Here is a 21,309-nt window from a genome sequence, read left to right as displayed (position 1 = left end):
TTTATTATAAAACTATATAGCTATGTCCTGGGATAGCTAATGGAGCTTAGTGACCAAGGAGAGATAAAAATCTAAGTGTTACTACTATATAGCAATAGATCTGGTGGAATAAATACCTAAATAATAGTTCTAGAAATTAAACAGATTGTTCAAATTTATTTCCTCTTAAACAAATTGAGGTGAAATTAATTCAACATTTTCAGGTGCTTCTTCCTATGTTTAAATTATGCCTATCAAATTAATACTTACTGCTGGAATGAGGAGGTCAGAAGGCAAACAAGCTTAAGATTTTAAGTCATGTTTTAAATACAATGGCAAAGGACATCAGAAGTATTGACCAAGGTTTAAAAAGTCTTGAGAGAACTCATATGTAAAGAGCATCTGCTGAAATTTCCTGAGCTGCTACGATCTCTGGATCCTAACCATTGTCTTTAAAACAAACCTGGAATCAGCAATGTTTAATTTTCCCTCTTGCAAATAAACCAAAGCACTTAAAGCAGTGGTTCTCAACCTGTGGGTCGGGACCCCATTTGGGGTCGAACGACCATTTCACGGGGGTCGCCAAACAACACAGTCCGCCATTTTCCCCCCCTTTTCCTTAGCTGTGCTACTCCCTTTTATTCTATTGGCTTTTGAAAGCCAATAGAATAGACTCTCTTGAATAGAGTCTAATTCTATTGGCTTTCAAAAGCCAATAGGAATTGTCCAGGCTGTCTCTGCCCTGCTGAGCCCGCCAAAAGTCCCATTCTGCAAACGGTGCTGCACCAGTTGAGTAGTCCTCAACTTATGACTGGTTGAGTAGTCCTCGACTTAAGACTGGTTGGGGGGGGGGTCACGGCATTAAAAAGGTTGAGAACCACTGACTTAAAGGAATAGAAAAAAAGATAAAACTTTTTCACTCAGAGAGAAATGAAGTATGATTTATGCTACTATAGACTTAAATGGGGCTATTCTGAGCTTATGAAAATTATGAAGTGAAATGATACATCTTAAAATGAATATATTTTGGTCACAAGAGCTAATATTTAGCTTTGCTGATGGGGCTAAAGATTATTCATCGCCATTCATAAAGGTTTAGAACATGAGGTACAACAGACTCATTGTGTGACATTTATTTATAGGCCATAGAAAACACTGGAAAGATCAGATACAATTATTAATTTTATACTTTTGGCTGAAATTAAGTAGAATAAAATTTGAGACATGACCAAAGAATTACTATCAGAATACAATAAAGGTCATTAATATAAAAGACTTAATTGAAGAATTAAATCAAATATTTTATTACAATCTACCTAGGGAATTTGTCCTAGGATTTCATATTGCAAAAGAGATGTGTGTAAATGACTTTAAAAGGTTAACTTACTGATATCTCAAGCTGTATTTATATGTATGGCTAAAGATGGGAGCAGCGTATCCAGAAGCATAGATATTTTTCAAGTATTTTTCTTCTTTTCAGATATATACCTCAGATATGCACAAGGGGTTTGGATAGGACTAATTTAGCAATAAAAGGGAAATTAACTGGGGAATGACACCCCATCCCCATTATGATTTAATGTCATCCATAATGTAAAAGCATATGATCATCACATATACATTTACCCACTCAGTTCTTAATCCCAAATATTCTGATCAGCCACTTAAATGGGACTAAAATTCTAAGATGACTTGGTTGGATTTTTAAAAGAATTATTTCATTTGACAAAAATTGCTTTATGTAACAGTAACTGATTCGTTTTTTCCTTGGCCACAAATTTTCCATTTTGAAATGGACACATAGAAAAAACCCTAAACCATTCTAGTTAGGATATAATCTGTAAAAGACATTTTGGTTCTATACCCAAAGAAAAAAAACTAAAGAGTACACCTAGAATTAGAACACAGATATGAATATGAAAAAAAAGCAGTACATGAATTTAAGAAAATAAATCTTATTATTCCAATCTTTCCTGTTATGATTATTTCATAATTAATATAAAATATTATTTCCCACTCTTTGCAAGATCCCTGTCTTACAGAAAGAAATTTAACTAAAATTGAAAGCCACTATCCTTTATGTTAGAATTTTTGTTATTTCCACTTAGAATGTTTAGAGCAAATTTAGCAATGCCAATATTTATGTCCAGTAATTAAATAAAGGACATTATTCACAATTCAGAAATAAAAGAAAACATTAACAACCTGTAGTTTCCAGTGTTCTGCCTACAATGGTAAGTTTCAATTATACAAAAAAGGTATTAAAAAATACAATTTGTAGGATCATACAAAATGAAGATTCATGAGATTTGAGCACTTTTTATATTTAGGTCATTGGCACCAGCGCATACTGTCAGTTATGATGCAAAGGAGAAATGAGAATTTCCCTATATTACAGATACACCCCTCCCGACTCTCCAAAAAAGCAAAATGGGTGTGCTTTAGGGAACTGTGCAATTATTATTTTAACCCCATGATCTAACTCGATCCAGATAGTAAGTAAAAAGAAAAAGAATGAACGGATTTCACATTCAAGTTTTCTACATATTATGTCTCTATATAAAAGCCTGTGGATATACATACATATCATATACACACACACACATCGTCTCATATACATATACATAGGCTCCGCTCCTTCTCAGAATAACCATGTGCCATGTGAAAATCTACCAACAAATTTTTAAGGCTGCAACAAGGACATTGGTTTAAGCAAGACCATATACCTCCATGTCATGATCTGTCACACAGACCGAATCCAATTCTGCAAAATTACTAAGTTTCAATAACTTAGGTATCAGCATATAAAAGCAATTCCAGAAACAATCATTAAAAGGATTTTGTTTTGTTTTGTTTTCAATTGACTTCTACTATTTAAATTACCAGTCACCAAAAGAAACTATGGATAACATTAATCTAAACTAACATGCATCAGAACATTTTGATTTGTTGCATCCCTTGATTTCCTCATCTTCTCGATTGCTCGATGCAAATCCCTTTGTTGCACTGGGCGAATTTCATCATCATCGTTGCTGGAAGAAAAAAACAGGAAAAAGTGAAAAAGCACAGTTAATAAAATAAAAGAGACAAGAGTACTATGTATCATGCACTATTTGGGAATAATCTAGAGCAGGGGTCCCCAACCTATGGTCTGTGGGCTCTTGGCCAGTAGGCCACAGAAACGGCTGGCCGGTGTGCACACGCGTGGGCATGCATTTCCCCCCCACTCGCGCTAGCGGCGCTATTTGCACATGCGTGCAAGTGCAAATGGGAATGCTAGTGTGGGGTGGGTGTCTGCAGCCCGTTTGTGCATGCGGTGCTAGCCCAGGCGGTTTGCATGGCCCATTTGAGCATGCGTGAACAGGCCACTGGCCACTGTGGGGGGTGCACGGCCATTCATGTATGCGCACGGCACCAGTGCATGCCACATGCATGAATGGGGCTCCTTGTGCCACGCCAGTGTGCGTGTCCCCGTGTGCGTGCACGCACACCAATTTTGAAGCTGCTTTCCTTCCTTCTGGTCCTCGAATCCAGAAAGGTTGGAGACCTCTGATCTCAAGGTATGAAACTTGCTTCAAATTCCAACTGAAACATTCAAACTTTTGAATCTGAAATAGTTGTTCCCACATTCAAATCAATGATTTTGAAAGCATTTTTGACCATTTCAGAATTGTTTTGAGGTATTTCAAAATAATTTAAAGCGGATATTTGCATATTTAAAATTCTCTGCAACATCTTATGTGGTATTAATTTAACTCTCACTTCTCCAGATGCAACAAGACATACAAATTAGTCATGAGTTAAGAGCACATCCATCTTGCTACATAAAGTAAGAAAACAGGAAGGAATCCCCTCCCAAATCTTCCAAACAGTTCAGCCAATGTTTAGGCTATGAGAATCCATTCCTGTAAAAAAAAAAAAAAAAAAAAAAAAAAAACAGCAAAATTGGCTCCTAGATATCAAGTCTTCTGTGGCATTAAGAAGAAGTACCTGTCTTCACACGCAGTATTTACATATTCCCTGACACACAGCAGTGCAGCATCGCGGCACATTTCTTTCAAGTCACTTCCTGAAAACCCATCAGTTTCTTTAGCAACCTCCAGGAGATCTACATGCCTGTCCACCTGTTAGCAAAGGGGAAAAAAAAAGCACATACAAGAGCCATATAATTAACATAAACAATAAGGAATAGACTGAAATAGAATCAAAGAATTTGTCATGCTTTTGTTAAAAAAAATACTTTGGTTTGGACTTTGATTTATCAGATAGTTATTTATGGAAATTCAAAAATGACCAGAACTGTTATATTAATTAAGAAATCTCCATATATTATATCTGAACATGACATTTTGGTTATTGATGGGCACCTTATAATTTTGGCAATTACTAATAACGATAGTCAAATGGCTCTGATAAATTTTTATGTCCCAACTGGCGATAAACTAGATATTTCGCATAATTGTTTTGCAAGTCGTTTTTATTTACAAGAGATAATACATGTAATCCTTAATGATTGATAACTTAGCGATTGTTCCAAGATACGACGGACTCCCCTCCAAAAGCTACTTACAACGCAGTTCCAGAGTTCCAATGGCTGTACAACACCCCCCCCCCAGTCACATGATTATATTTCAGGCACTTGGTAACCAGCTCACCTTTACAATTGTGGAGCACATGAGCTTTTGTGATCATGTGACTGCAGGATGCTGAAACTGGTTGTAAATGATAGCGGTTGCCAACCACCCAAATTTTGACTGGGGGATTGGTACAATGGTCATAACAGCAAATGCAAGTCTTAGTTTCTTTGTCCAAGGCTATTGTAACTTTGAGCCATTATTAAAGGAACAGTCTTAAGAATGGATGACCATATAAAATGAGTAAATACATACAAAAATTTATGGTAAGCAGATGGTAAAAACTGAACCAAAGTTGCTATAACATGCAGATAACCTGAAAGGTCTCTAGTGATATTTTTGAAGGTTGTCTAGCAATATGGTAAGCATTATGGATGAACAATAAATTGAAATAAATTAACATTTTAGCAATACGCAATAAGATTTCTAAAAATATATTGTTATTCGGCAAAATTTTGTTAAAATCCAAGTTTGGATAAAACAGTCAGAATTTTATCTTAATTGAGTTATTACAGAGGACAAAAACTTCCACAATATGAGAGCTGGCACAAACTACTTGTCTACAACCATGTTGTAGGAATAGAAAATAATTTACTTTAAGTGCAAAAATGACCAACTTACATTTTCATTTTTCAAAATAAGTTTTAAGATGGCTTCCCTCTGTTTTAGTGCCTTTAAATGAAAAGAAAGGAAATGTGATATTGGTATAAAATAATAATAATGATCCAACCTTTTAAAAGTGATAATCTTACAATTATTATGATGCCTTTTAAAAACTTGATACCACTCTGCTATAGATTCCTTGTCGTACCACTGGATCTTCCAGAGAAGGGGCTGATGATCGAAGATAGTTTCAATCATCAAATTAAAGTACTTCTCAAGCAAATGTTATTATTCTCCCACATAAACAGCACCCAGGATCTATACTCTCTCCTCTTTGTTTCTGAAAGAAGCACTCCTGAGACAATAAATCCTTTGATAACAGGGATTCATGGAAGGTAGTTGAAGGTTATTTGGGAGAAGTCAGTCAGAAATTGAGTCTGGAGCAGCAATAACTGGTTCCAGAAAAAACACAACCAAATACAGCTAATTTCTCAGCACACACACACACACACACACAGTCTTTCCAAAACTTCCTTAAGTACAAATAAATGGCAAATAAAATACAAATTGAAAAGTTAAAATAAACAGCAAGATACCACCAAGCAATTTTAATACAGATTATAAAGAACAGAAAACTGAATAAAAAATTTAAAACTTACGAGGCCGATGAATTTCTGATGAGCAAGAAACTGATTGAGTCAAGAGGTAAATACAGTAGCTGCTCTTAAATAATGTTATAATTTTACTAGTAAAATAAAATTGAAGCTTTATACAATTTCCCTTTTAAATATCCAATCTGGAAAATTCCCCCACCCTCAACTCCATTTCCGGTTTTCTGGAGAAATCAGGTATGACAACTTTCTGATTTCTTGTCACATCCTCTAAAACAGGGGTCCTCAAACCCCAGTCTGCGGACCGGATATCAGTCTTCAGCCTATTGGGAATCAGGCTGCACAAGCGGCGGGCATGCAAACCTTCATTTGCGCATGTTCAGAATCTAGGTTGTGCATGCAAAACCATCAATGCCCCCCCCTCCCACTGCCGGTCCATGGATCCAGAAAGGTTGAGGACCACTGCTCTAAATGGTTTTTGGAAAGTGCATGAAACTTACAACTCAAGCAAAACTCCACGGGCGTGACAGGAATTCCTATCTCAAACATAACAGTTATTAGGTCCCATCTTCACTGCATAATACAGGTAGTCCTCAACTTACGACCCTAATTGAGCCCGTTTATGTTGCTGAGACATTTGTTAAGTGAGTTTTGCCTCATTTTACGATTTTTTTGGCCACAGTTAAGTGAATCATTACAGTTAAGATAGTAACCTAGTTGTTAAGTGAATCTGTCTTCCCCGTTGACTTTGTCAAAAGGTCACAAAAGGTGATCACATGACCCCAGGACACTGCAACCATCATAAATATGAACCAGTTGCCAAGCATCTGAATTTTGATCACATGACCCTGGGGATGCTGCAATGCTCATAAATGTGAAAAGCCACCATAAGTCACTTTGTTCAGTGCCGTTGTAACTTTGAATGGTCACTAAATGAACTGTTGTAAGTCAAGGACTACCTATAGTGGGTTTCGGAGGAAAACATAATTTGTTGTCTTAGTTTTAAACCCCCACGTAGCTCAGATGTAGGATTATTACTCTCTTCCCTGTGAAATCATCAAGGAACAACCCACAATACCTCATATCACCTTAAGAAAATATGGATAGCACAGAAATAGGAGGGGAACATGCTAGGTAAATTGCCCAAATTTTGATATGCCATTTTCAAGAAATCCTGTTTGTTCTCTCCATGAAACAGCATTTCATCATAAGTAGCTTGTGTTTGTGCTTTTGGCTAAATATTTTGTTTTTCTTTGTGATAAACTACCTTGGAAACTTACTATGACATAGTATTAAGATACTAGGAAACCATGAGTCCTTTCTTAGGCACCAAGCAAGTTGGATGATCTTGGGCCAGTCACTTTTTCTTTAGGAAGAAGGCAATGGCAAACATTTTAACCAACTTACAGGTTGATTGATATGAAATCTTGTAGGCATTCTTCTCATAATGGCAGTGTCAAGATCCTGAGGGCGATTAGTAGCTCCCATCACTATCACCTAAATGTAATGTATGACAAGGAACAGTTATTCTTGACGAAATACACGAATATTGACATATCATGTTTCACGAACAAGTGGCCCTAGTTTTTAAAGAATGTTTTCCCCCCATTAATATAATCAGCACATAATATATCTGAATCTGAATAAACCTCTGGATTTTTAAGTTTCTCTAGAAAAGCCCACTTTCAATTGAGAAGCATTACAAAATGATGTTTATAAATACTGATTCCAAAGTACATGATTACAACTGCATATAAAATATGTCGGAGTACAAAATTAGTAATGTTGCTACTATCTTCATATGGAAATAAAACTGATTTAAGAAACTGTTGATCAATTGTTTATAGCTCTAGATTTTCACCTCCAAATTAATTTGATAGTGACAGAAATTGAACTTTTATTCATCCTGAATTTAACTAAAGCTTGTTCGAACAACATCAAACAATTAGAATTTATTATTACATTTAAAGAGTTTTAGACATACAAAAGCAGTTCCAAACCAAAATAAAGACCTCCTTTTGCTTAATATTAAAAATGTCACTATTATTTTAAAATTATCCTACTCCTTTCTCAAACCAAGAGAATTCAAAATCGGCAGAGTACTGAAATGTAAGTTAACTTGTCCATTCATGAAAAAGAGAATACTCTTATTCTATTTTTTTAAGATTTTTCTACAGTTTTTGACCATCATTTAAGGCATCTTTATTTTGAATGCTGTATAGTATGTAACAGACAATGTACAAAATAAATGGGATAAATATTTGGACCACAGAATAAAATGTATCATGTTCAAAGTAGTCCAGAAATGTTACTTAATATTACTCTACATTATAGGTATCAAACTCACCACGTCACGTGACATGCTGTGACGTATCGCGACCTTTTTTTGCATTGCTGGAGCTGGGGTGGGGGCAGCCTCCGTATGATGCAACGGGCCCACGGGCCGGCAGTTTGACACCCCTGCTCTACATGCTATTTGAGAGTATACACATACAGAGGCATCATCTAGAGATGGAAAAAACTCCCCAAATGAAAAGGGAGTTATTATTTAGTGCACCTTCACTTCTCATGAAATGGTCAGAAATAAAGAAACAGGGTTCTTAGATGTATAAATTCACTGCCATTTAAGGCTTCCTATCACTAGATTAGATTGGGTGGAAAAAGTTTTTAAAAAGTAGTTTGCAATCCATCTTCTCTTTGAAAAGCTGGCTGGATGTCTCTTTCCCTATTTCACTGTGACTTTCAGCCAATTACACCGTTTTGTGGTGAGAAAATAACCATGCCAAGGTGCTTAACTGGAGAAACTACAGAGATATTGATCTCAACTGAATCAGGTAGGTTTAACCAGAATAAGACAAGACTTTCTTCTGGGCACAACTAATCCAAGCAAGAATACGAAACTAAAAATATGAAATATGACAGCAGACCTTAGACTGTAAAAACTTGCAAATTCCTGCTACACTGTATGATGTAGGCTTATAATGTTGAACTGGCACCTAGGAGACCAAGTTCTAACCCTTAGCCATGGGTGACTTTGGACAATGTGGTCTCTCAGCATAACTTCATAGGATTGTTCTTGTGGAAAAAAGTTAAAGGAAGAAATACTATGTAGAGTATATTGATCTCCTAAAGGAAAGGAATAAATGAATAAACCATCTTTTTCTGCTTCCATTTCTCAAGCTGGCATTTTTTATTCGCTGCACTGCTTGATCGTAAATGCCTACAACTGTGCATCGAAGCAATGAAAATTACATTTTTATAAGCATTGCATGAATGTATCAATAAAAATAATAATTTGCTACTTACTTGGCAATTAAAATCAGTGTCTAGACCATCCCAGAGACTCATGAATTGGGCTTTCATCATAGCTGTGGCCTCATGATCAGAACTTGAACGACTTCGTAGAAAAGAATCTGAATTTAACAAAACAAAACAAAAAAAGATTTGAATAGAACTTGTATTTCTAGAGTATGAAGTTGTATGTGTTGCATAATGAATTAATCAAGGTGCATGCATTAACTGAGAAAATAGGGTGGCGTAGCAGTTAGAGTGCAGTACTGCAGGCCACTTTAGCTGACTGTGTTCAGCAGGTCAGCGGTTCAAATCTCACCGGCTCAAGGTTGACTCAGCCTTCCATCCTTCCGGGGTAGGTAAAATGAGGACCTAGATTGTTGGGGGCAATGTGTATGTATGTATGTATGTATGTATGTATGTATGTATGTATGTATATATATACACACACACATTGCTTACTGGTGTACACCGCTTAGAGAGTGCTCGCGCTTAAAGCAGTATATAAGTCTCATAAATAAATAAATAAATAAATAAATAAGGGACACATAAGGAGATATGCACGATAACGTCATATGTATGTTAACAGGAGTGCTGGACTGGGTTTCTAAAACAACAGTCCTTGGCTCTTCTAGTAAATGGAAAAAATTTCCAGAATCAGATTATGATGCAACCAAGAAGGATGGATGCCCCATGTACTTTTTTCAGTTGGTTTTTGGTTATCTATTGTCTATCAGTTTCTAGGAGTCTTATAAAAAAAAAATGCTGAACTTGGAGACCTGGTTTTGATAATTTCAATTCTTAAACAACAGTACAGTTCAAGATCCTAAGACATAAATTAGCAATACCTTAATTGGATTGGTTAACAGCTCCTCCTGTTTTAAATATTTTATATATTTAAAAAAGCACATATCAACTAGAGGCATTATGATGAAAGCAGTTTTTGTATCTGTTAATAGGTATTATTTAGACAAAATGTTTAAAACATTGGGCACGCTGTGGTCTCTGTATATAGTAACATAACTAATTCTATTATTAGCCAATACAAATAATAATAATAATAATAATAATAATAATAATAATAATAATAATAATAATAATAGTAAAGTTGGAAGGGACCTTGGAGGTCATCTAGTCCAACCCCCTGCTCGGGCAGGAAACCCTATACCATTTCGGACAAATGGCTGTCCAGTCTCTTCTTAAAAACTTCCAGTGTTGGAGCATTTACTGCTTCTGGAGGCAAGCTGTTCCACTGATTAATTGTTCTTACCCACTGAACATTGCTGTTATTGTTTTTTTTTAAGATTTATAACAATATTTGCAGCTTTAGATCTTCCTTAAAATAAAAATCTCATCAATTTAAATAAATTTCATATATCTACTGAGCATGACATCTACTCCCCCCCAAACAATAATATCCTTATTATAGCCCATCTCTTTATTGAAAATAAATCAATAAAAATCCTTTGTCAAAACAAAGTATGCAAATGTATAAAATCCCTAAATAAAGTTGTGTAAAATTGGTATGAAGATGGTAGAGGACAGGAAGGCCTGAGGAACATTGTCCATGGGGTCGCAATGGGTCGGACTTGACTTCGCAACTAACAACAAAATTGGTATAACATGAAAGAGTTGGAGGGTGGGTTCAAAGCATCTGGAAGTCTATCTTAAAATACAGCTTCATGGCTGGCTTGTTTTGAAACCACTATTCAGTATTATTTCATAGAACTTGGGCATTTGCAGAAGTGTCCACTCAAAGTGGAACTTGCTCATCTGATGAAAACAAAAGGTAAGGCTTGGTGCAGTTCTTGTCTCCTTCCTCAGGGACATCCTGAGCCTGAGGTAAGGGCTGGCCCCATCCCTGTTAGTGTTCATGAAGACCAGGAAGAGTCAGTCTGATCTGAGCAATATGTAATATCTGAAGATATGTATGCATGAGATATATCTGATCTCATCACTCACCCAAGGAATCCAGCTAGGAACAGATATTAGTTGCTAATGTACACTTAAGAGGAAAATTAAAAGATAACATGAAAGGGGACAGACTTTTTATACCAGGGGGCCCCAACCTCTGGGGCACGGCCCACTACCGGGCCATGGCCTATTTGGAATTGGGCCACATGAATGGCTGGCTGGAGCACACGCAAAGCTCAACCTGCGCGAGGGGTGGTCCAGTGGGCAATCATGTGTGTGCACGCCTGCACGCTGCTCCACAGCGCAGTTCTCCTCTCCCTCTCCCCCAGCAAGATCACCAAACCGCAAAGGTTAGGGACTGTTGTTTTATATTAACTGTAATGAGAAAGAAACCTCTTTTTTTCGGTTATAGAATTAGGCTTTTTCCAGTGATATGCCTTCTGGTTAAGTATTATATTACTGGGATTTAAGCAATAAGTATCACATCTAACTTTACATGTTATCTGAGTTAAGAACTAAACGTGCCCATGCTAAATGTAGAGTCAGTCTGGTGCAATGGTTAGGGTGATGGCCCTGAAACCAGGAGACCGTGAATTTTAGCCCCATCTTAGGCACGAAAGCTAACAGGGTGACTTTGGGCCAGACTCTTTCAGCCCAACCCACCTCACTTGTTGTTGTGGGAAATAGGAGGGGGAAGCATTATGTATGTTCACTGCCAAGTTATTTATAAAAATAATAAAAACGGGATAAAATAAATGTTATGTTTTTTAAAAAATATCCATATATCTAACCCAAGATTTTGAATTTCATGCTGGATATATGCGAATTCTGAAGGGATGAGAAAATGATGCTGCTCTACCCATTACATGAATCCAAATAGACAAAGAAGAGGTCTTTATTGTTCTTTAAATATTAAAAATACATATAAAATTATAGCAATATAACACTGCTGTTTCAAATTAAATGGCACTCTCCCCCTTAAAAAAACCCAAAAAAATCCTATAAAGATGCCTATTGTTTTGCTACTGATAATTCTAAATACTATTGATTTCACATGAGCAAACTAACTATGAAGTTTTAAAAAATGTGAATGTAATATTTTCAAATATGTAGAAAATTTCACTTTACCTATTTCATCAATAAAGATGATAGAGGGTTGAAGTTTTATAGCAAGAGAAAAAACAGCCGCTGCCAGCTTCTGGGATTCGCCATACCATTTATCTGTTAATGTTGAGGGCTGAAGATTAATAAAACGGCAACCAGCTTCCTTTGCTGTAGCTTTAGCAATCAAGGTTTTACCACAACCTGGAGGGCCATATAGCAGCACTCCTGAAAACCAAACACACTGTTAATTAATTTATTGCCACTCTACATGGGAAAATATAATATCTGTATTTTATACATGCTGAGGTTAATAAAACTCTTTGCAAAGTCTCCATATCAGCATTATTGTTTACAAGCTGCTCTCCTATGCCATAAAATCCTGACATTTATCTGCCCATTATTTTACTACAATGAGCACAATCTCAAAGGGACAGAAATAAGCTATATAGGCACAAAAATACTCATGTGGTGAAAATGTACTGATTCTGAATTTTGAGCTAGGCACAGCTTAGTGGAATTTCCTCCTGTATAAAGATACACAGGATATGCAGAGAAGGATCTTATTTACCTAAATTAAATATTTTATTCATGCTGAAATTATTTTAAGGTTCTGCACCATCACTTGTTACTTATTTTATATTGCTACCCTTTAAGCCATCCTATAAATTCTATTCTAAATTGAAGAATGAAATATTAAGCAATATTACAAAACTACATATACTTAAATGTATACATTTAGCTGGAATGAATGATTTGGAAGAAAATCTCTACTTTCTCCATGCCTAAATTAATCTTCCATGGAAGTTTATAATAAATGGGACAAGTTCAATGATCTTTCTAAGTTTTTTGTAAAACTGGAATTTTTTTTTATACAACTTGAGCTTTTGTCCTTGAGGAATTGTATTATGGTAAGGTTTTCTTTTAAAAAGATAATTTGGACTTCCTTATATTACCTTTTGGTGGTTGCAGAAGTCTTGAGTTTTGAAATAGATGTTTTTTTCTGATTGGCAAAATGACAGTGTCCTTCAGGTCTGTAATAACATCATCTAAGCCTGCGATATCATTCCATGTTACCTAAGGCACAAATATAAGATTAAAAAAAGTTACTGAGCTGGCATCTGTTAAACAGCTATAATCTCAAATTAGGGATAAAGATGAAAGTTATATTGAATCTTAAAGCCATTTGTATATTAACCATATTTCTCACCAAACAAGAAAAATAAAACAAAATATATCCCAGAGATTGTGACTTTACTCTCTTGATACTGGGTTAAGTTACGTTAGTCTTGAGATTTGAATGCATTTATATAATACAATGAGGGGAAAAAATATTTGATCCCCTGCTGATGTTGTACATTTGCCAACTGACAACGAAATGATTAGTCTATAATTTTAATGGTAGGTTTATTTTAACAGTGAGACAGAATAACAAAAATATCCAGAAAAATGCATTTGTTATTATTCACCTCTCACTGTTAAAATAAACCTACCATTAAAATTATAGGCTGATCATTTCTTTGTCAGTGGGCAAACGTACATAATCAGCAGGGGGTCAAATAGTTTTTCCCCTCACTGTATATCATGTGATTATTTTTGCTTTTTTACTGATTCTGAAGAAAAGTATTTTGATCCTTGATCTAAGAAATAGAGATGATGTTGGCCTTAAGCAGTATGGCAAGAGAGCACTAATAAATAAGTCTTCTTACTAGTACAAATTTACCATTAATAATAAACAACCTAGTTTTAATATCCTATCTGCTCTTTTAATATTGATAAGTATTATACATAGAAATGAAAACTCTAAAGATATTTTTATACTATATCTACAGTACATCCAAGAATGTAAAATTCTTTATATGTAGCAGCATTGTTTAGCATATGAGAACATGATGGAAGAGAAGTAAACATAAACACAGTCCAGGTAATTATAAGTAAAACTTCTATGGGGTTATGGCAGTGGCCTCATAACTGGATGTCGTGGGCAAACTTGCACAATATGTTTTACAGTCTGCCTGTCAGCACCATAACTGCAACAAGGGAAATCTTTCCATTTCCACTGATACAGGGCTGAAAGTACTTCTTCCAATATCACACCTAATTCTATTCAATTTCAACCAGACAAAACAAGGAAGGTCAAAACCAGGTGGTGTGGTAGAGGGATCACTAATGGTCAAGTCATAAGAAGGCATCTTGGACCTTTCCTCTCTCCAGGCATTCTTGGGGTTAAACTGGATAGATATTAAGTGAATGGCTGTTTTCCAATCTTGCCTATGAGATTTCAATCTTGAGATGGGCATGCAAAAACAAACAAAGAAAAAATTATATTGCACATAAATTTGCAATATGCCTAATTACAACAATATAGGTTTTTTCCCCCAAAGAAACACCATACTGATATTTTCAGTGTGCTAATTTTTAGGTACCTGAGTGCTTGGTGCTTACAGCCAGTGCTTGAAATAATCTTATTTGAGCATGATATAGCATGATACAACATACAATGAGTTAACCTACGAACAAGATGAAATTACCATAACTCAGTCTTTAAGTGTACACAGAGAACTTTGAATACTATTTTTAACAAGCACCAATTTTTAACTTCATGTAAAACTGCATAAATTCACTGAAGTAAAACTCTTGATGCAATGTTAAAATAACTTACCACATTAAAAAAGTCCATAATCATGCATATTAGTCAAGAAAAAGTTAAAATTGGATAATGATCAATTCTGATATTTATTGAATGTAAAAACAGTCATTACAGAATTTTGTTCCCTATCTCATACCATGCTTAGCTGCAGATGCATAGGGAGGTTTTGTTTTTTTTTGCTCCAATATCTGAAAATAGTCATTATGTATTAGTTCTATCAAATATTTCAGGTTTTTGAATTGTGTGTGGGATTACTAGCACTATCATTAACTTATTAAGATGCTGTCTATATTGAGAGAATGGGAAAAAAGAAATCGATCCCGGAAATTTGGACCTGTATAACTGTACTACTTGGAATAAAAAGCTGAAACACGTCTTGTCTCACAATGTCCATATACTCCCGAAAGTAAGAAAATTCAATTAAAATACAGTTCCACTATGAATACATGTGTATCCACATGAACATTTTGTCCTGAAACATAAATATTTTCACATAAGAATAAGACAAATAACACTTACATGCATACTAAGAGGATCCACCAGATGTGCAGCAATGCTCATCTCATATTCAGAAAGCTTAACATTTTTCACACCTATTTGCTTCATCAACTTTTCTGCCTGTTATAGAAGAGCCAGAGTTCAGCAATATGGCCTCATTTGATCTTTTCAAATAATGTTAGAAAGGGGAAGGCTGCTATTAAGGAATATGAACATTCTGTTAATTGTGAATTAGGAATCTGAAAAAAGAATGCCCCCATTTTCATTTGTTTGAATGTACCATCTCTTTACTGAAAATAAAGCCAGCTTGTTGTTAATAACAATACTTCAGGGTGTCTCTCCAGGATAATCAAAGGTTATTCAAATGCATTTTAATCTTTGTCTTAATACCTTTTCAACAATAGAGAATGTTCCATTTGAGTATAGCTACTTGAAGCATAATTCATAAATATTATGGGTAGTCCTTAGATTACCTTCATTTGTTCATTCAGCAAAAGTTCAGAGATACGGCGGTACTGAATGAGGAGCACTTACAATTGGTCCTTTACATTCTTTATGTCACATAATCATGATTTCATATGTTCCCTGCTGGCTTTCTACAAGCAAAGTCATTAGAGAAGCCAGCAAGCACTATAATGTAAAGGCTTCACTTTACGATGTTATTGGAGGCTGTCATTGCTAAGAGACGCAGTCATGTGGACAGCATCTTAGAAACTCTTTCAAAATATGCAAACAACTTTCAGAATGATATACTCATTACTGGGGAAGAGAAAATAATTCTCTAGCTATAAAAATCTGTGATGAAAAAACAAATAAAGAACATTTCCACAAAGGCAACATTCTATAAGTGGGCTTTGTAAAACAACAGGCTCTTGAGTCTCCATTAATTTCATATACAAAAAAAAAAAAGTTAGTAGAGGGAGACATAATCTTTCAAGGCATCCTATCTCAATATAACAATTATTTCCATGCAAAGGGTAAAGGGAGGTCTTTGAATTTGTTTATTAATGTAGATCACACATGCTGCTTAAAACAATAGCTTGGTTCCATTATTTTAGAACTTTACCAGAATTATGAACAAAAGATTGTGTTAGCTTTAAAGCATAATTTTATACAGGTCTACTCAGAAGTCAATACCACTGAGTTCAATAACATTTCTCTATTTCATGAAAGGACAGCTTTTCAGGAGCTAAAGAATTATATTTAATTCTCCCCCACTGCAGTAGCTTGAGGACTAAGGCAGAGAGAGCAGCAACCCAGTAATTTAACTCTCTCTGAAAGAAAGAAAAGCTTGTGATTATGTCTATTTTCTGGGTTGAGGGATTGATATTTTAAGAGGAATTTTTGGGTGCCCAAATTTTCCATATGTTATTCACAAAATCATGGCTTGTAACTTGAACTATGTTATTTGGCAAGCGTCTACTTGCCAAATTTTTAAAAATGTGTGAATTGAATTTCTACTATGCATGTATATATTTGTTGTATCTTTAATTCATTATTTACTTTTATACCTTGTGAAATTTGTTTTTATTCAGTTGAACAACCCCAGAATCATAAGGTGAGGATGCTGAGCAAGGTTAGCAAGCTGGCAAGTGAATAGGCTTGTTCAAAATGCAAACTTAATCCATTGGTTTCTCATTCTGAACTCAGCGGCTCAATAATAATGTTAGCTTTCTGTTCCTTATTTATATAACATTTATATTTAAAGTATTTTATTACCTGTTTTTGAGCTTCTACTTTTTGCTTCCTTGTTGGATCAATTGCATCTACCATCCATTTAATTGTAAAATAGGTCACAGCACCAAATATTGTTAAGCGGAAAATTAAACCAACAACTTCATTCCGAGTTAGAGGACGAGAAAATGTTTCAGCATGTACCATTGTGCACGTTTCACTATACCAAATAATGGAGGAAAGAAAGTCAGTGTGCATTCTTAGAAAGGAAGCTTTGAAGTAATTTTTGGTACATATATATTAACAGTAGTACATATATATTAATATACTTGATACATTACTAACCTGCTGCTAATTCATACACAAGATGGTTAAGATCTTTTTCATATGTAAGAAGAGTGAGACTTCACATATAAGAGATTTCATACACAAAATGGATGTTAATTCCGTTCCTTGTAGAGATAAAGAAATGGATAATTTGTTATCACTCAATATTTCTCAATGACCAAATCAAAAAGGGAAAGTATTTTTTTTAAATGGAACATATTAACTGGAAAACAATAATATTCAGAGGAAGCATCATACATGCCTTTATTTGTTATTAGCAACTCACTTGACAGTAGTCAAAACCAGTAAGGATCAGTTTTACAAACTGACTTAAAATACTAGATTGAAACATACTATGAATGTGCAGAATGTTCCATACACAGCACAGCTGGTTTTTCAATGGGAGACTGGGGCAATACATTGGCTATTGGTACTGGCCACTCTGGAACTCTAATCCTTATTGCTAAAACAGCTGCATTAAGGAATAGGCACATAGGCCAATTCACTGGCCCTTGCAGCTGAAGGGAAGCAGGGAAAAGAATACAGAGGGGCAGGGGGTAGGAAGGAAGATACTATTAGATTGCTATTAGCTGATTTGACAAGTTGGACCAGAGAAAAAGGTTTATAAGATACTGGGCTCCATTATCATGTATGTTTGGCTGGATCTAAAGCAAGACATGGGCAGTTTGGTTTCTGGAGCAGGCTAAAGATCAGAACAAGTTCTTTTTTAATCTGTATTCATTAACTTTCATTGCATTTTATCCTTACTATTGCAAACTACCTAGAATTTGTATAACACAGTAGTACACACATACTAAAATTAAGTAAATCAAAACTAAGCTTGGGGCATAGTAGATTAGCACAGAGGTCAAATGAGTATCTGGCTGTGTATGATGCACACCAACCTCACTCTGCACCATAAAATCACTCCAGTAGCACTGTGGAACAAGTTTCAGCCAAACTCAAAACAAGTAAAACATTTTGGTTTTATTTCTTCCAAACTACAGCAAATGCAAAATAACAGGGCATACTTTTTCTTTCCATGTATACTCTAAAATGTGCCATTTCTTATCATTTTAGTTTCCCAATTTCTTATTCTCCCTCAAAAGAGTTTCAAAACTACATTCAGGGAAGCAGCTTATGAAATATGACCAGCAGACTATAAGGAAGGCCTCCATTGTATGCAGCATATTAGCAATGGGCTGAGGCTGTATGAAGGAGTTATAAGTTTTGGAACAAGTTTCTTTTGAGGTAAATGTCCCTGACCTTTCACAGAGCCATAAAAACCTGGCTTTTTGTTATATATAGAATTAAGTGGTTAGATGAACTTGTTCTGTTGTGAGAGCATATACAGTTTCAGCTATATTTATTTGATCTTCTTTCTATCCATTTTGTCTTTATTTTGTATGATGTGCACTGTCCAGAGTCACAATTTATGAGTGGGACAACCTTATATACTATCTGTCTATCTGTCAAATATACAATGTCTGCTAAAGGGAAGATTCTTAATTTTTTTAACCAAAACTGCCATACAAAGACCATGGACAGAAAGAATCTCATTTATATGATCTAATTATTCTTTCAGCCTGCTTCAGAGTGCAAATTCTTCACCCAGTTATCTGCAGACCTCATTCCAACATCCTGCAAGTCTGGCAGGCCAAACATGCAATCTGCCATAGATCAAGGTTGTTTATTGTTTCACAACTTTCTCCTTAGAAGCTTGAAAAAGGTAGGAGTATACTATTGTCAGCTTAAAGTGCTTGCTTAAAACATTACCATATGATGCTATCAAGCCAAGTTATCTCTCTATTTCCTGAAAGCAACCAGTCTACCCAGCTATCCAACCATTTTCTAAAGACCTGCTTCTCCTTTCTCTGAATTGTTTTCATTTGCACTCATGGTGGCAAACCCTATCCATTTTACGAATCAGCACCCGAAAAGGAGCATCGTACCTATCTGTCTGGCAACTGACCTCAATGCTACAACTGCATAGGAATTAGTATCAACATGAAGAGGAAGCGGTTGGGAAAAGTTAAAAAGTCAAGACTGGCTCTTCGCTTCTGGGTTATAGGTGAGGTGTAAGACAACGCAGTGCACCCTAGACTTTAGAGAAAATCTACGAACAGTTTTAATTCAGTCTTTGCAGACAACTTTAGGACGGGCTTATGAGTAGGCGGGAAAAACCAAGTTAATGATTAGGAGTGGTACTAACCAACAAAACTGGGACTCCGCACAACCCTATTTAATAAAACAAGAGCCAAGCGGGGCACATGGAGACGGCGGGGGAAGAAAAGATCATTATTTCACCCCCTCCCCCGAAAACACGAGGGGAAATGGAGCAGTCACCTTCTTTTTCCCAAAGCTTTCAGGACTTCTCGGCTGCTTCCAAAGGCTGTGAACAGCGGCGCGAAGCAGGAAAGCCCAGGCACCCTCTCCAACTCGCTGGCCAAAACGCTCCTGCAGAAATACCCCGCCACCAAACTGAATGGAAAGCGAAAAAAAGCCTCGAGGTGACCTTCCGTGTCAGTCCTTCGCACGCCGCTACCTTCTCCGCACCGGGGCGACGGAAAGGATCGAGGCGCGTAAAAGGCGTGCGCCGGAGGGGGAGGGGAGCAGCGCGCGAAAATCCCCGAGTGGAGGAAACGGCCATTCCCGGCAGGCGTCGCGTGGGTGTTGGGCCGACGCTCAATACCTTCCCCTCGCATGCCGCGCCTCTATCGTAAGGTTCCGTTTAAGGAGGAAGGGGGAAAGTTTTCCTTGTAACCCTGGCCGGGGGGGGGGGTGTCTCGCATCGAGAGTTTGCTTTCTTCATTTTGCGGAAAGGAGGGCAAGACAGTCTAGCTGGGCCTCAAAAAGTTTGCCCTCCGAGAGTCAGATATTGATCTCAGGACGGCTCCAATTTAGCTTGCACATAATAGAACTAGATATAAATTTCCCAGTCTGGTCTAATTAACCATTGCTATCCTGTTTTCCTTTGGACCAGATCTAGGGAGCCGGAAATTCAGTAACTGACAAATTTACCTTACGTTCACAAACCAAGTTGTGGAGAGCTATCTATGTTCCAGATACTGTGGTTTATAAAGTTACCCTGTGCTTGAGTAAGGGTGGGGAAACAGGCCAAAGGTCTCTTAATCCTTTTATTAAATATGTATTATATCCCATCCAGCCCGAGATGCTCCATGGTCAGCATCCAAATAAAAGCTCAACAATGTTGAACTTAAGAATACAAGCAAAGCAATGGCAGAAACTCTAGGGGAGACAAAACAATAGAAAACAGTCTTTGTTACAGTTGAGAATATTTTAAAGAGAATGGAGTAAAGTTGTGATATCTTGGGTTTGCTTTGGGAGACTTTGATTTCAGTGCAATGAGACAGGAATCGATTGTTGGGAGGAACTCCCCCGTTCGGTTCTTCCAGCCGGGATTCTCCTTGACGGCACAGTGCAGAAGAAATAGATCGTGAAGCCAGCTACCAGAAAGAGGTTTTATTTCGAGGATCAGCGTTGAGTGACAATTCAGCTCGAGTCCCCGGCTAGCTAGACAGAGTGATCTTTAAACAGGGGTTTTTATACCCTTTTGTGGTTTCCAAACTTGTCATTTCTGATTGGTAACAAACTTACCATTTCTAATTGGTGAGTTAAAATTTGTCTTTCTTGATTTGCTGGTTTGTGACTATTGTTAGTTCCTTTTTCTTGCCTAAAAGGTGTTAATTACTTTTATTGTTGTGTCCTGATTGCTGCTAGCTGGTTCCTCATTGTGTGTGTCAAGTGTTTGCTGTTTTAGCCTCAGGCTGCTGTTGACCCAGTTTAGTTGGGGTGTTCCTAGATTATTTCTTAGTTGGGCTGGGGAGGGGGTGTCCAACTCTCATCAATTCCCCCATTTTGGGCTATTACTGATGTATCAGTGATTAGCCCAACTGGTTCATATATACGGTAGTGGTGATCAATTTGGCACATCATGAGAGATGTTTTCTTGCTCTGTCCCTTGCTTCTGATGGGAGTTGTGCAGACCTTTAGGCATTTTAACCCT

At 36.5% G+C, this 21,309-nt stretch overlaps 1 protein-coding gene across 1 annotated transcript; it reads right to left on the bottom strand.

Annotated features, from left to right (window-relative positions):
* Positions 1-1,097: 1,097 nt before the first annotated feature.
* Positions 1,098-19,953, bottom strand: ATAD1 (ATPase family AAA domain containing 1). The gene is made up of 11 exons (XM_039352004.1): positions 19,629-19,953; positions 17,301-17,407; positions 17,001-17,175; positions 15,303-15,401; positions 13,090-13,210; positions 12,161-12,361; positions 9,134-9,240; positions 7,235-7,324; positions 5,235-5,285; positions 3,970-4,103; positions 1,098-3,011 (listed from the first exon to the last, which is right to left on the bottom strand). Exons 3-11 carry the CDS (start codon positions 17,160-17,162, stop codon positions 2,891-2,893), a joined length of 1,086 nt encoding a protein of 361 aa, XP_039207938.1. The 5' UTR covers positions 17,163-17,175; positions 17,301-17,407; positions 19,629-19,953; the 3' UTR covers positions 1,098-2,890.
* Between the last annotated feature and the right edge of the window lie 1,356 nt (positions 19,954-21,309).

The sequence above is a fragment of the Crotalus tigris genome, unplaced genomic scaffold, assembly GCF_016545835.1.
Source record: "Crotalus tigris isolate CLP2741 ecotype Arizona unplaced genomic scaffold, ASM1654583v1 scf7180000018396.560290, whole genome shotgun sequence".
Taxonomy (NCBI): domain Eukaryota; kingdom Metazoa; phylum Chordata; class Lepidosauria; order Squamata; family Viperidae; genus Crotalus; species Crotalus tigris.
Note: the sequence above shows the minus strand (reverse complement) of the source record. Positions and strands in the feature narration are given on the sequence as shown.